Genomic DNA, 13,301 nt, shown 5'->3' with positions numbered 1-13,301 from the left:
AGATTGCGGTTGCCTTTCTATGGGTTATCCATCCTGTCTGTACCGTTCTGCATCACTGACAAACATCCCCGTGTTAAAACAAACAGTACTTCTTTTCATGGATTTAATACCGCAGAGTATCACTGGCACAAGACTGATTGAAGACAAAAACCCACCACAGAGTTGATAGAATGAGGACAGCACGCCGGATTTCTACGCGTTGCATTAAATTACATTACGAGAGTGGATCTGATAGAACTGAACGCAAGAGATTATTTTTCCTTTTGCTGCAGAGCAGCTACATCTAACAGTGGGGCACAGACTAAAAATAATTGCGTCAAATGATAATTGCTACAAGGCTTCAAAAACAAGTAGTTTTTTTGTTTTTTTTCTTCCTTGGTACATTTTTTTTTTCTCCCCACATTTGCAATTAATCATAGCTTCAGATACTTTGGTTCTCACCCAATTAAATGTTGTAAAACACTACACCCTCCGGCACGAAAAACTACACAGCAGCAAAACCACTAAATGTGTTGTTCCCATCAAAAAAGGGATGAAGGGGAGCAATAATTATGTAAACAGAAAATTAAATGCCCACGACTTGTAGAGAAAATGAAGGCTCGATTGCCCTCCCACTCTTCCTCCCCCATCCCCTCCCCACTATCTCCCAGAATACATTAGGTTTCACTGCTCGCCGTTGGCTGGTCGCAACATGTTCCTCCGCGATTAGCTCCGATAGCGAAATGAGAAAAGCACGAGTCAATGCCTTTGTCCTCTGCGACGCTGTTTAGACTCACTACTCAAATCCTCTCTATTTAAAGCCCCTTTTGTCTATACAAACCAGTCCTAGAGAATGAAACAGACCATTAACAAGATTAGCGCACTCATTCTGCCGCCGACAAAAGGCCTCAGCAATACGCTGCTGATCATTAGGCAAGGCAGTGGAAACAATGCTGATCCATAATCTAGTGTTGTGCTCCGATTGAACTATTGTGGCCCATTTATTGTGCCACCCCGCCAGCCCCCCCACCAGAGAACTGCAGTACAAAAGGAGGGGTTGGGGGCGTGAAGGTAAGTAAGAGTAAGTAAAGGTAGAGGGGAGTCTTAACCCCTCATTTCTTTTCACTTCCAGTCAGTACAGCCGATCAATTGCGGTAAAATAAGCTGTTGAGATAGAGGCCTTCTTTTATGTGCCCTTGCAATCATCCCAGATACATGTGGCACGAATGGGGGGCAGCTGCAGGCCTGATGGGGGCCAGGTAATGTTCAGGTACGGACAGGGGACAGGGGCCCTTTTTCTTCTTCAAGTGAGGTAATAAAATGTCTCGATCCGCTTGAAATTCATTGACATGTTTTAAGCGTATCATCCAGGAGAGCCAATAAAACCAAATTCAACGGTCAAATTTGTCCTAATTACATGTGCGATGTATTTATTGATTCGCGATGTCAACCTGAAGACTTGCTACGATACGCTGTCAAAGTTACTGCACTACGCGGTAATACAAAGTCGACACTTCCTCTATTATTTCAAATGAAAATCCCTGTAGCGTTTTATTAGACAGAAACCCCTCATTTCTTTAAAAAAAAAGAAAAAAAAAGGCTTTTATTGTGAAACATTTGCAGGATCGCTTTGTGAGCGAAGTCGGACAGTCACACTTGAGATCAATAATCTAAAACGACCGCTGAAGACGACAAAATTCTCCCAATTTTTTACTTTATCAAATTAAAACAATAGATACAGTACATACGCTATTGACTTGTAACCGGGTCTCAATGTGTGTATCACTACACCCCTGGGTATAGAGTTCATTTTTAACCTATGTGATTGGCTAAAGCACTCACCGGTCCTTTTACAGTGTAGTTTTGTGTTCAATTTTTGATAAGAAAATGTGTTGAGCGCGATCATTTTAAATTCTTGATCTGCGTTGCTATTGTGGTTTTCTGAACCTAGGCTGCAGAGGAGCTGAGCAGTAACAGCAGTTGCTTCTCCATCTATTGTGTCTCTTTGCATAATACCAGCAGCGGGCAAATCTACTGTGTCGTTAACAATGTAGCAACAATATTAGGTGTGATTACTCTCCTGTAATAGAAACGAGATGTGAGGTATGATCACCACCCTGTCAACGAGAGAGCAGAAGTAGGTCGGCTGTGGCAGGCTGACTGATTGTGGGCGAATGTGTCCGGCCCTCGCCGAGCTCCCCCTGAGATCACCGAGGAAAAAGATCCAGCCAGGAGAGAGGTGAGGAATCACCCCGATGAGGGTCACGCCGAAGCCACATTACACATCCGTTACAGGAGGCCTATCGGGGGAAATCGAATGGGTTCATCCTGGTTTGTAATCCGCTGGTCTCCAACAAATCAAATCCTTACAGGTGACTACTGGATATCTCAAAGTGGAGCACGTGTCGATGAGAAGGGGGAAGGTGGAGAAGACAAGAGCGCTGAATCAATATCATGACCTTAGCAGGAGTCATATGCATATCAAACCTGTACTGTTCTTATTATCATTTTGCATTGTGCATTTACACAATGCAAAATGATAATAAGAACAATCCAGGTTTTGTTTTCCACATTTTCCTGGATCAATCAAATTCAGTTGAATTTTATTTATATAGCACCGAATCAAAACACAGGTTATTTCAAGGCACTTAACAAAGTAAAGTCCTTACAACAGAACTTCACAACATTATAAAAAGGAACCCAACAATTCAACAATTCCCACGTAAGCTACGAGGGGAAAAAAAAAATCCTTTAAGGGAGAAAAACCTCCAGCAGAGGGAAGGAAAAACTCCCATTTAACAGGAAAAAAACCCGGAACAAAATGTTTATTACATCCGTAAAAGATGTTTCAGTGACTTAATACCTCACAGAAAGAGACACAACGGATCCGACAAGTTGTCATATCGAGTTATTTTTTGTCTTCCATAATAATCCCCATGACCAGCTGATCCTATACTACGTGTCAAATAGAGAGACTTCTGAACGCAACTAGAAATTCTTCACCTGCTATGAGAAGATCTGCATCCTGCTATTCTTGAGCAACAACGTCTAATCAAACATTATTTAAGTGCGACGATCTTATCCTTACAACAATCTCCAGATGACGGTTCTTAAGTCAGTCCCTCAGTATCAACGAATATGAGCGTGATTCTAGAGCCGCCATCAGGGCGGGAAAGTAAGACGGCAGAATAAGCAGAGACGAATCAGGCGACCCTCAGACCACAATGTAATGTAAATACTAATGATATCTTTTCAGTCATGTTGAATACTAAAGTCTCGCTCCACAGCTGTGCATGGGTTCCTCCATTTCAACATCCCATATTGTATAAATTCAGATTTTCTGTTTCTTTTTTGGGGGGAGATTAGAAAGCAGGTGTACGTGCTACGTAAATACTGTGAAAGTATCAACATGTTCAATGATCACAGCTCGTATCCGGCAACTGCGCCGTTTGTCACAAACTCATGGCCCATGTCACGTGTCCGCCCTCTGCACGGTCCACTTTCACGTGAAAGAAAACACGCAGCGGTCATTCCATCGCTGAGGTAAGAAAGCTACAAGATCACAGGGAACCCGTGGCTGGCCTGGCCGCGCGTCAATCAGAAAGGAGTCAGCGACATCAATGTGCCTTAAAGATAAAGACACTTGTTCTTGGAAGAGCTCCAGAAAGAAGCTTAAAAGAGGGGATGTAAAACTATGTTGAAACGGCTTTTAGTGCTTTAAACCACAAACGTATCTTTATATCAGGGCTGCAAATAAAACACTGGAAAAGTGTAAAACGTGGGACCTTTAAATCGCACCTAAATATCCCAAGTCCAATGTCGCACTGTCGATTGAAAGCATTCAAGAAAATGTAGGGACTCACTACGTGGAAAAGAAGGTGTTCAGGCAAACTGAAGAGGGAACAAAAAGTCTATACCTTATCACAAAAAAAATCTCCCCTGAGATTCAAGAATGAGATCGATCAGAGGACAGATGCTGCGTTCAAATGTGCTCGTATTTACCGTGTACACGAGAAGAGTCCATAACGGCGCCCTCCTGTGGTATTCACGACGTCGAGTTCACGAGTTGTGACGTGTTCGCTGATCTTCCCATCGGCCTCATCTTTACCCTCCGTGCCTTTGCATTTCCTGCATTATGTTATCTCACCGTTAGCTAGCTAAATTGTTACCCTCTGCGGCTTCTAGACGCCGTCCATCTTGTCGCCGCCTAGCAACTGTGTTTTTACAGTTTCAGCGCTTAATCAGCAGGCAAACGGTGCACACGATTTCCTACGTCGTAACCACGAGTTCCAAAGTGTAGTCGTGGAATTTGACCGTTTGCTTTCACAGGAAATAAAACATTGTCACACAGGGACACTTGTTACCTGTTCAGCTTTTAACACATAAGTTAATCATACTTTTTTGCCTCTGAAGCCCAAGCTTTGCCCCGACTGCTATGGACTCATTTCTCAAGGCGGGCTAAACACACTTTTTTTTTTTTTTTTTTGTTGCCTTATTAACATTAGCAGGAACAGGCTGAGGAGCTGCAGTCACACTCAGACTAATTCCCTTATTCCCGAGAGGGCAGTGGTGATGTATGAGGGGAATGAGATGGGAGGCACAGGTCGATTGGCCAACACTGTCGCCATCACACAGTAATGAGATCTCAGGAGGAGGGGAAAATAGAGACGGATTCCTCCAACTCCACGCTCACATAATACTAATTGGCCGGCACACGGATAGGTAGGATGCGGGAAGTTTTCATGACTTTATTAAGAAGTATTTTTGCCCTACCTGCTTCTGACAAATATCATCAGTGAGATGGACAATGTCGCGAGCGGCGCTCAATCCTGGCTGAACATACATTAGCTACACCAGACGAAGGGCTCATTTTTCTTTTCATATTTAGGCTTGAATTCCAAACTTACCGATGCTCCTGCAACTGAAATGGGAGTAAATCCTCACCGCTGGGTTTCAAAATCTTGAGAAAAAAAAACCTTCATAAGAAGTACATGCTGTTATAACTGCAGAATGAAGTCCATCGTTGCAATAACATGTTGAAAAATAAATGTGGGGTCCTCTCATGTAATTATTGTGTCTTTTTTTTACCTTAAAGTGCATTTCAAATTCCACCACAAACAAAATCTCTCCGCCATGTTAAGTACTTCCAATGCCTTTATATTCCATAATTCATATTCTAAACATTGTTTGAGAGTTCCACCTCTCTCTTCTATAATTTGCACATTGACAATGACTTCTAAAATGAAAAATGTGACGGTAGCGCCGCTGCAGTGTAATTTGTATACTTTTCTCGTGTGTGTGTGTGTGTGTGTGTGTGTGTGTGTGTGTGTGTGTGTGTGTGTGTGCGCGTGTAGCATGAGCCCGGAGACCATCCAGAGGCTGAAACTGTGTGGAAGGCACTTTGCAAATTACATTGATCTCTCCCTAGACCTGCATCCTACCTGCTGCCCATCCTAATGCCTGTTTTACAGATGGGTAGCGGGGGGTGACACCTACGTATTTCTTTTTATCGCCGCTGTTATTTTCTGCCTCTGTGGTTGCGTTTGCCTTCTGCTTAGCTCTCTTGCTTTTGCTTTTGTTTTGTTTTTCATCACTTTCCCCCCTCTCGTTCTCCATCACGCACGCACACGCAAACGCACACGCACACACATGAACACGCACACGCACACAGACGTCCACCTGCAGCAGCATGAGACACACTTTCCCTCACTAATCATTAGTACGACTGACATTCCTTCCTCTGTCCTGTCCTTCTAATTACAGCATTATTAGTTTTACACGGTGATGAGCAGCAGCGCAGATGCAGAACACGACTTAATGAGTGAGAAATCATGCTGGAACATGGCAAGAGGGTCAAAATAGGGCGTGTTCTAATTTTGACCTCTGTGAAATCAGATTATTAAAAAAAATAATCTAAAACATTCAAGTCAAATAAGGTTTTCACGGAGATTGCAGCCTTGCGAACTGCAGGTGTCTCATCTGGTTGTGCTTCCTGCTTCATAGTAACTGATGATGATGCTATATATTTTGCTGGAAGTTTATTTGTGATCATGTTTAAGTAAGTTGCAAAATCAAACCCTAATTAAGCTTAATGATATATTCTCAAGTCTTGGACAGCAGCCAAGCATATGCTCAAAGTCATGGAAATTACATGAAAGAGCTCCTTAAGCTCATGGGATCTCTTTGTTTACAAATTAAACACTTAACATGAGAAAGGCCACATACTGATTCTGTAGTTTGCTTACTTAATCATGGCAGTGGCTGCTTGGAAAGATGCCTGGTTAATTTATCCGATAATTATTTTCTCGTTTAAGTGACAGGTTTACTAATTATACTCTTTAAATTAGCAAAATGTCTATGCAGAGTGTTTTATGATCAGAATATATTCTCTCTTGGAGAATAAATATCTGAAAAGGTATAGTTTTCACATCAGTATCAAATCTGCTGACCAAATTTGAGCAAGTCATTTTCATTACTAAAACTCAATGATTGACCTTCTCAATTCTCAATATGTTACAATACAAAGCTCATGTTCTCAGACAAATGTATTGTAAATTGCACTTAAAAATGCAATCCTGATTGTTTTGCACATTGCTGGTTGCTCAACAGAGAGGCAGAATATAAATATATAATATTTTACCGAAAGTGTGGAATACCCACATAACAGGCTGTCAGAATACACCTTAATACCTATGACATCTGAGCCTGTGGCGTGTTTCTCTGCCTGTGTGGTCAGGTGTCTCTTATCAAAAAAAAAGGTGCCGTATCTCAGGAGATTTCCTGATTGTTCACATGTTGAAATGTAGAGAATACTTTCTCTCTCTTTGACTCACCGGCTCCGGTGTACACATGACTGCTAATCCTCAGGTGGACAGGAGACCCTGGATGACGCTCCTGTTACTGAAGCACTGATGATGCCGATGTTTGCTGTACATCAGGGACCTTGGAGCTGTGACGCTCCTCTGGCTTGGAGGAGCTGCCAACCCTCTAATGAGTCTCCTTAGACTCTACAAGGACCCTACATAAACCGTTATCGACTGTCCTCCTTTATCTGCCCTGAACCCGCGACAGGGATCCCAGTGAGGCCGTGCCAATATGCAGTTAAATGTATTTCATACTGTGCATAGCTGAGTGGAAACACAAGAACGCGTCAAAAACTGGAAGTTACATAGCGCACTGGCACGAACACAGAGGATTTCAGAGGGCCTGTGATCAGCTATATAGCCATCTCGGAATATACTCATTCAAATAAACAACCCAGTATCACAGCAACGGATGAAACAGGCACGCGGGTCCATTAAAGCAAAACGTGAGATAGCCACGTTTTGCGCTGTCTAGGCGTGAAAGTTGCACGTTTTTCTGTAGTGCACAAAAATGAAACTTTTAGCAAAAACACTTGGTCGGGGTTGGGAGAAAGAACGTGGTTAGGGTTTGGAAACAAAAAACAACTCAAGAAAAATGTTGTCACTTCCTGGATTCAAACCTGCATGCCAGTATGCGACTAATGCCACCAAGCCACCCTTTCTATCTCCGAATACTGCCAAAAGATTTCCTTTGTACTTGGTCTCAAAACGACTGTTCAGCTCACTTCTGTCCCAGTGACTTTTCAGTCATTTATACCTTTGCGGTCCTGTTTTTGTTTTTGTTTGTTTCAAAGAGAATGGTTGATTTTCTTTTTGTTTTTATATATATATATATATATATATAAAACTTCACATTGCAAGAATGGATAATATGTAGAATTTTAAATTTAAACAGCTTTGGTTGCAGCCATGGCCACAGAATTCATACATTTGATTTTATTTGAGGCACTTTTAATTCCTGTTTTTATTTTCTGAAGATCTGTCTGCAGTGTACTAAGAATACTATAAAGTCTACCCACACTGCACAAAACCATTCCTCAATTCCACCTTCCATCTGCACGATGCTGTAGAGCCGACCAGGCGATACGCCCAGGCGGGGCGACGGGTCAACGGGGAGCAGGGCGAGCAGAGAGGAGGAGGAGCAGGCACACACGTGCAAAAAAAACAAACAAAAAAAAAAACAGGTTCAAACTGGTCCGGAATCAATTTTCATCATCTCCGTGGCAGCTGCTGCCCGGTCAGGTGACGTGAAGGAAGAGTGAACCAGGCGAACCGTGTTGTTACGGCGCAGAGGACGAGCTGCTCGTCGGGGAAAAAAAGGTTCAGGTGTTCCAGGCTGTTCCAGGTGGGCAGCGGGAAACTTACCTCTGCAGATGGTGCCGTTGCCCACGTAGCCCGGCTTGCAGGTACACAGGTGTCCTCTGATGGTGTTGGTGCAGATGGCGTTCTCATCACACAAATTTTGGCCACTGGCGCACTCGTCATGCTCTGTGGGAGAAAGAGAGAGAGAGAGAGAGAGAGAGGAACTATGCAGTCAGAATCGAGTGTGTGTGTGTGTGTGTGTGTGTGTGTGTGTGTGTGTGTGTGTGTGTGTGTGTGTGTGTGTGTGTGTGTGTGTGTGTGTGTGTGTGTGTGTGTGTGTGTGTGTGTTTTTGTAGTGTGACAGATGGAGAGGTCATTTTATTTTGGAGCTGCGAGGCCACGGAAACTCCACTACGAGAGGACAGTCTAACCAGCTAGTTGGCTGAGAATATGAGGGGCGTAGCTGAGCTTTACTTCCATCAACAGAAAAAAAAAAGACGCAACAGAAGTGTTTGCTCTTTCAAGCCTAGTTTCACTTTAAAGCCACCATCAGCGCTCGAGGAATAAGGAGCAACAGCTGATACGTGCCAGGTGTGCGGACTGATTGCTCAACATAAACATCAATTAGCCTAATGATGTTGGCTGGGAAACTGGGAACTGGTGATACGCAACATTAAAAACATATATCGACTCTTAACGTTCGCATTATGATGTAGACAACTTCTGGAAGCTTTCAGACCGCTAATTCCAGAGAATCTACTCAGTGGTACTGGCAGCCGTAATCTTGAACACACTAGGGTAGGATTTCTTTCTTTCTTTTTTTTTTAACCTCCATTCTTTTAAATAAAATTGTAACAACAGCAGATCCTGTCATATTTTTGGGCTGCCTCACTCACTCACATTATGACTCAAATAGGCTAATCAGAATTTTATGGTGGTGTTGAATGAATCAATCTCTCTTCCTCGCTCGCTGCGTGAGATGTATGTGCTGCAGCGCGGCGGCATCGTGATTGCCACGAGTTCCTGCCTTCGCCCCAAATGCAACCCCCACACACGAGGATGTCGGGGAGGAAGGACATTGGACAAAGAAACTACCATTTCCCAGCACGCCTTCTTCCTTAGTAACTTGAAAAAGTAGCAAAACATATGAAATAGGTGTCAGGGAAAGATAGACATATATTTTTTTTTCTTAAAAACACATTCAGTTTTGGAGCATTAGTATACTAAGACAGCCTACCTAAAATAGGCTGTGACTCAAAACCAGAAGTGCACAAGGTGGAAAGGCGGTATATATATCCCAAACAGCCAGTGTGCAAAAGGACCTGTTCTGAAATCTATCATGGGCTCCAAAAATCTCAAGACTGGGTTATACTGTTGGTATCATTACATGTGTGCTTGAGGGAACTCCGTTGCTCCAGTTGGACTATAAGCGGGCAGGTAATTCTTGTGCATGCTATGAAATATGATCCTGCCAGCGCCACTGCATCTACTAATGGAAAATAATGCTTAAAATGTTCCTGGTGGCCCAATGTAATCTCAATAAATGGCTAAATATTGACTCCAAGAGGCGACTGAAAAGTATGAGACTATGGCAGGGGAGAACATGCGAGGTAACTGATGGGTCAGCATGGGCTGCTTAGTAGTTTCTCCTACAAGTTTCAAATGCCAGAAGAGATAAAAAATTTTTTTGTTTAAATTCTCAATTATCTTTACCTTTTCAGCAAGACCAGAGACAGCTCTACTGCAAACCTGCTCAATGTGATCAGTGCTCTTTATCCAACTAATGAGACCAGATGAATGTCCACTACTTCAGCTTATATCAGAAAGTGAAGAAAAGAATGCAGTACGGTTAAAGTAAGATGTGGCCACATCCCATATGATAGAGCTATCTCGTGTTCTCTTTTCTTTTTTTTTTTTAGTACAGTATACAAGATATGCAACCTGGCATCGCGGCAAAACGTGAGAAGGCTACGGTTGCTGCTGCCTATGTGTGAAAATTACACGTTTTCCTGTGGCAAATGAAATCTACCGCATGCTTTAGCCAGGTGATTTACAAGAAAATGTAGCTTTGGGGTTTGGAACAACAACGTGGTTGATTGGGGTTAGGAAACAGAAAACAACTCAAGAAAAATGTTGTCACCTCCTGAATTCTAACCTAATTGTATCGTGTCCTGCGACTAAGGCCACTAAGCCAACCCACCTGCCCCTTAATACCAAATACCTTAATATTTGTACTTGGTCTGAAATCCTCTGTTGCGGGACTTTGGTCACGTGATCCCACGTCACGTCACATCTACGTGCGTGTGTGTTTCAAGCTTACAAAACGTGTAGACAGCCCAAAGCGTAGCCATCTCACATTTTTTTCTGTCGTGGACGGGCGTGTCTATTTCACGCTTCAGTGATACCGGGTAGAACTATGACCTTTCCTATCCAGTTATTGTAACACATCAAAAGCAATGTAACATAATTAATATGGACACAATGAATACATGTTCTCAATGTTTGAAAGTATTTGGCAACAGATGGCCGCAGGGAAGAAAGCTAATCCCGTCACACTGCCGAAAAGAGCTTCACATCCTTTGTGTTCTCTGTAGTTGATGACAGAGAGTAGTAGTGCTGTCGTGCCAAAGCCTTGCAAGTGCCATTTCGTCATTTCTCTCTTTATCCTTGAATATAAAAGTTGCATGGTCCTCAATAGACTGGTTACATTCTATGGCCATGAAAAAAGAGAGACTGTTTTATTATAGAAAATAGTGCAAGGTCAGCAGTAAGAAAATATAGCCGGTTTGGTTTGAATTGTGAAATGCTGACTTACTACTAATCTGGTGGTACACTGGTGCTGTTTGTGCGGTGCAGTCTCGGGGTCGGTCTTTTATGTTCTGCTGGGTAGCATGAACTGCCCTCTCTTGACTTTTCTATGTTTGCTGTTAGCTACAAGCCAGAGGGAAAAGGAGGTGGGTTTAATACTGCGGGCGATGCATGAGTAACCGCCACTAAGAGACACTAATTCTATTTCACTGCTCCGGCATTGTACAGCAAGTCAAGAATGTTCACATGTAGCTATAAAGCAAAAAATTTAGCTTTGTTTGCCTGAGGCTTGCTAAACGCACTGGCCTTTACTCAGAGTTTGCTTGTTGGCTGTAACTGCTGAACACCTTGGGGAGTGTTGGGCGGAATTTTCCAATAGAAATGTTTGTTTTGTGTATAAAATACTCAACGCCTGCGGCCTGAAAGGCAGCTTGGAAAAGTTTTGGTAGTAACTTTGATTTACAGTGAATCATAGCAGTGCAACACGTTTCATAGTGAGAGTTGTGTGATTGAACATATTGAAAAATATATCAAATATATGAAAAATGGATTAATAGTTTGCACAAATATTTCATTTGATTTATTTATTTATTGTTTTGTTTGTTTGTGAAACTGGGTCATTGCTGGAATCCACTTGAGTGATTCTACTTTGAGAAATCAAATCAAATATTTTCAGGTTTGTTGTGTCAATACGATTACAATACGTAAGCCCATAATTATATGGAATACATTTGCCACACACCACTTGTTGAACCTGGTGCCCACCAGTCTGCTGCTACAAGTCAGATGTCCAACTTCTTTTGCTGAACTTTTTTCAAAAATGTTGTAAACACAGAATTTGTAGAATTTGTAGAGCTCCCCCAAATTGCGCAATATTTTTCACATACCACGTACAGAATTTTTGAGTTTAAGTGAATTTCCTCAAAAGTTCCACATTGCATTACAAAATTGAAAGCACGGACGCTACTGTTTTCTCAAAATATTCTTTTTTACAACCGATATTTGGATTTGGGGCACAATTGTCACTAATAACATTAAACATGTTCTATTTAGTGTCCCGGCCAGACAGGAGGAGGAAACTGAAGCAGCTAAATGGAATTCAGCCGCCATCCATGAGTTTTTTTTTTTTTTTTACTGTGACGTTTCCCAACACTTCCCATGAAAAAATTCTATATTCTATCTCTATCGTTTCTCTAGCGATGACGGACAGTCATGTTAAATACAGCTCTACAAAACGGAATAATTGAGATTCATAAATGTGTGATTGAGAGTTTATCATGTCATTAATAGTAAGTGAGTGACTGACTGATTTCTATCGGCTCTCGTTTCTTTAGTTCAGAACTGCATCAGCCGGCTGCAGCGTGTTAAACACACTGAAATCAACACGAAAGCTCCCGATGAGATTGTTTTGGAGTCGACTTGTGGCTACCACAAGGCTGCTTCAGCATCGATGTGCGATTAAAGAGGAGGAAAATGTTATTGTTATATTGTTAAAAAGAACATAATCATACCAACATGAAATTATATTTTTGGATCGCTGTGGTTCATAAATATGAGATTGACTTTTTGGCAACATGTTTATTGATTCAAGTCTCGCTGCTGAGCTCATCAGTGATTAAGCCGCATTTAATGCATCTTCAATTAGACTTTAATATGAAATTAGATGATTATAAACAACACATTAAAGAGCAATCTTTAATGATGCTGCGCAGGGGAGTTACAACACAGCTGCATTGCTGAGGTATCCTTTTTTTTAAATATTTATATCAAACCACGAACTGTGTCTTTAAGTGGCAGTCAGGACCTGGCCCGAGGCTGCCTGCACACACACAAGGTACACACTCACTGAAACACACTCCTTATTAATATGCAAAAGCTTTGGTGGGAGTCATGACTAATGCATTCCCCTTAATTAATGAGTGGTGCTCACGAAGCCCCGAAGTAACAAGGAGAAATTATTTAGCTTTTCCCTTCACAAGGATTTCCTCCCCATGTTGAACTATGAAGTTTAGGTGAATGTTAACAGTGCTGGTGGGGTGGGGTAAGAGTTTATCTGAAGGGATAAAAAAAAACAACAACAACAAAAAAAAAAACACATACATAGGCTACATAAATGGTAGAGTAATAGAGGAAGAGTTACATGATTAAACATTCAGTGTGCTAATAGCTGTGAGCTGATTTTGGGGTTGGCGGGGGCGGAGGAGCAACACAATCAAAACACTGACGGACACAGCTGCTTTATTAATGCTGTTTCATGTCCGCTGGCCAATTTGAAATTACAGAGCAGCGCAAGCCGACAGATGCAGTGAACAAATTGATGGATAACAAGTGAAAAGCCGCCAAACCAAA

General features: G+C 42.1%; 1 protein-coding gene across 3 annotated transcripts in view; it reads right to left on the bottom strand.

The window, feature by feature from the left end:
- LOC138624866 (protein kinase C-binding protein NELL1-like) overlaps positions 1-13,301 on the bottom strand; it is a 247,844-nt gene that overhangs the window by 48,258 nt on the left and 186,285 nt on the right. For all 3 annotated transcript variants that reach the window (XM_069705430.1, XM_069705431.1, XM_069705429.1), the window contains one exon: positions 8,208-8,330. In XM_069705430.1, the coding sequence (XP_069561531.1) occupies positions 8,208-8,330 (123 nt within the window). The remainder of the gene's footprint in view (positions 1-8,207; positions 8,331-13,301) is intronic.

Source organism: Brachyistius frenatus, unplaced genomic scaffold, assembly GCF_029030835.1.
Source record: "Brachyistius frenatus isolate BFR_SWC_R1_liver_20210118 unplaced genomic scaffold, ASM2903083v1 Contig_56, whole genome shotgun sequence".
NCBI lineage: Eukaryota > Metazoa > Chordata > Actinopteri > Embiotocidae > Brachyistius > Brachyistius frenatus.
Note: the sequence above shows the minus strand (reverse complement) of the source record. Positions and strands in the feature narration are given on the sequence as shown.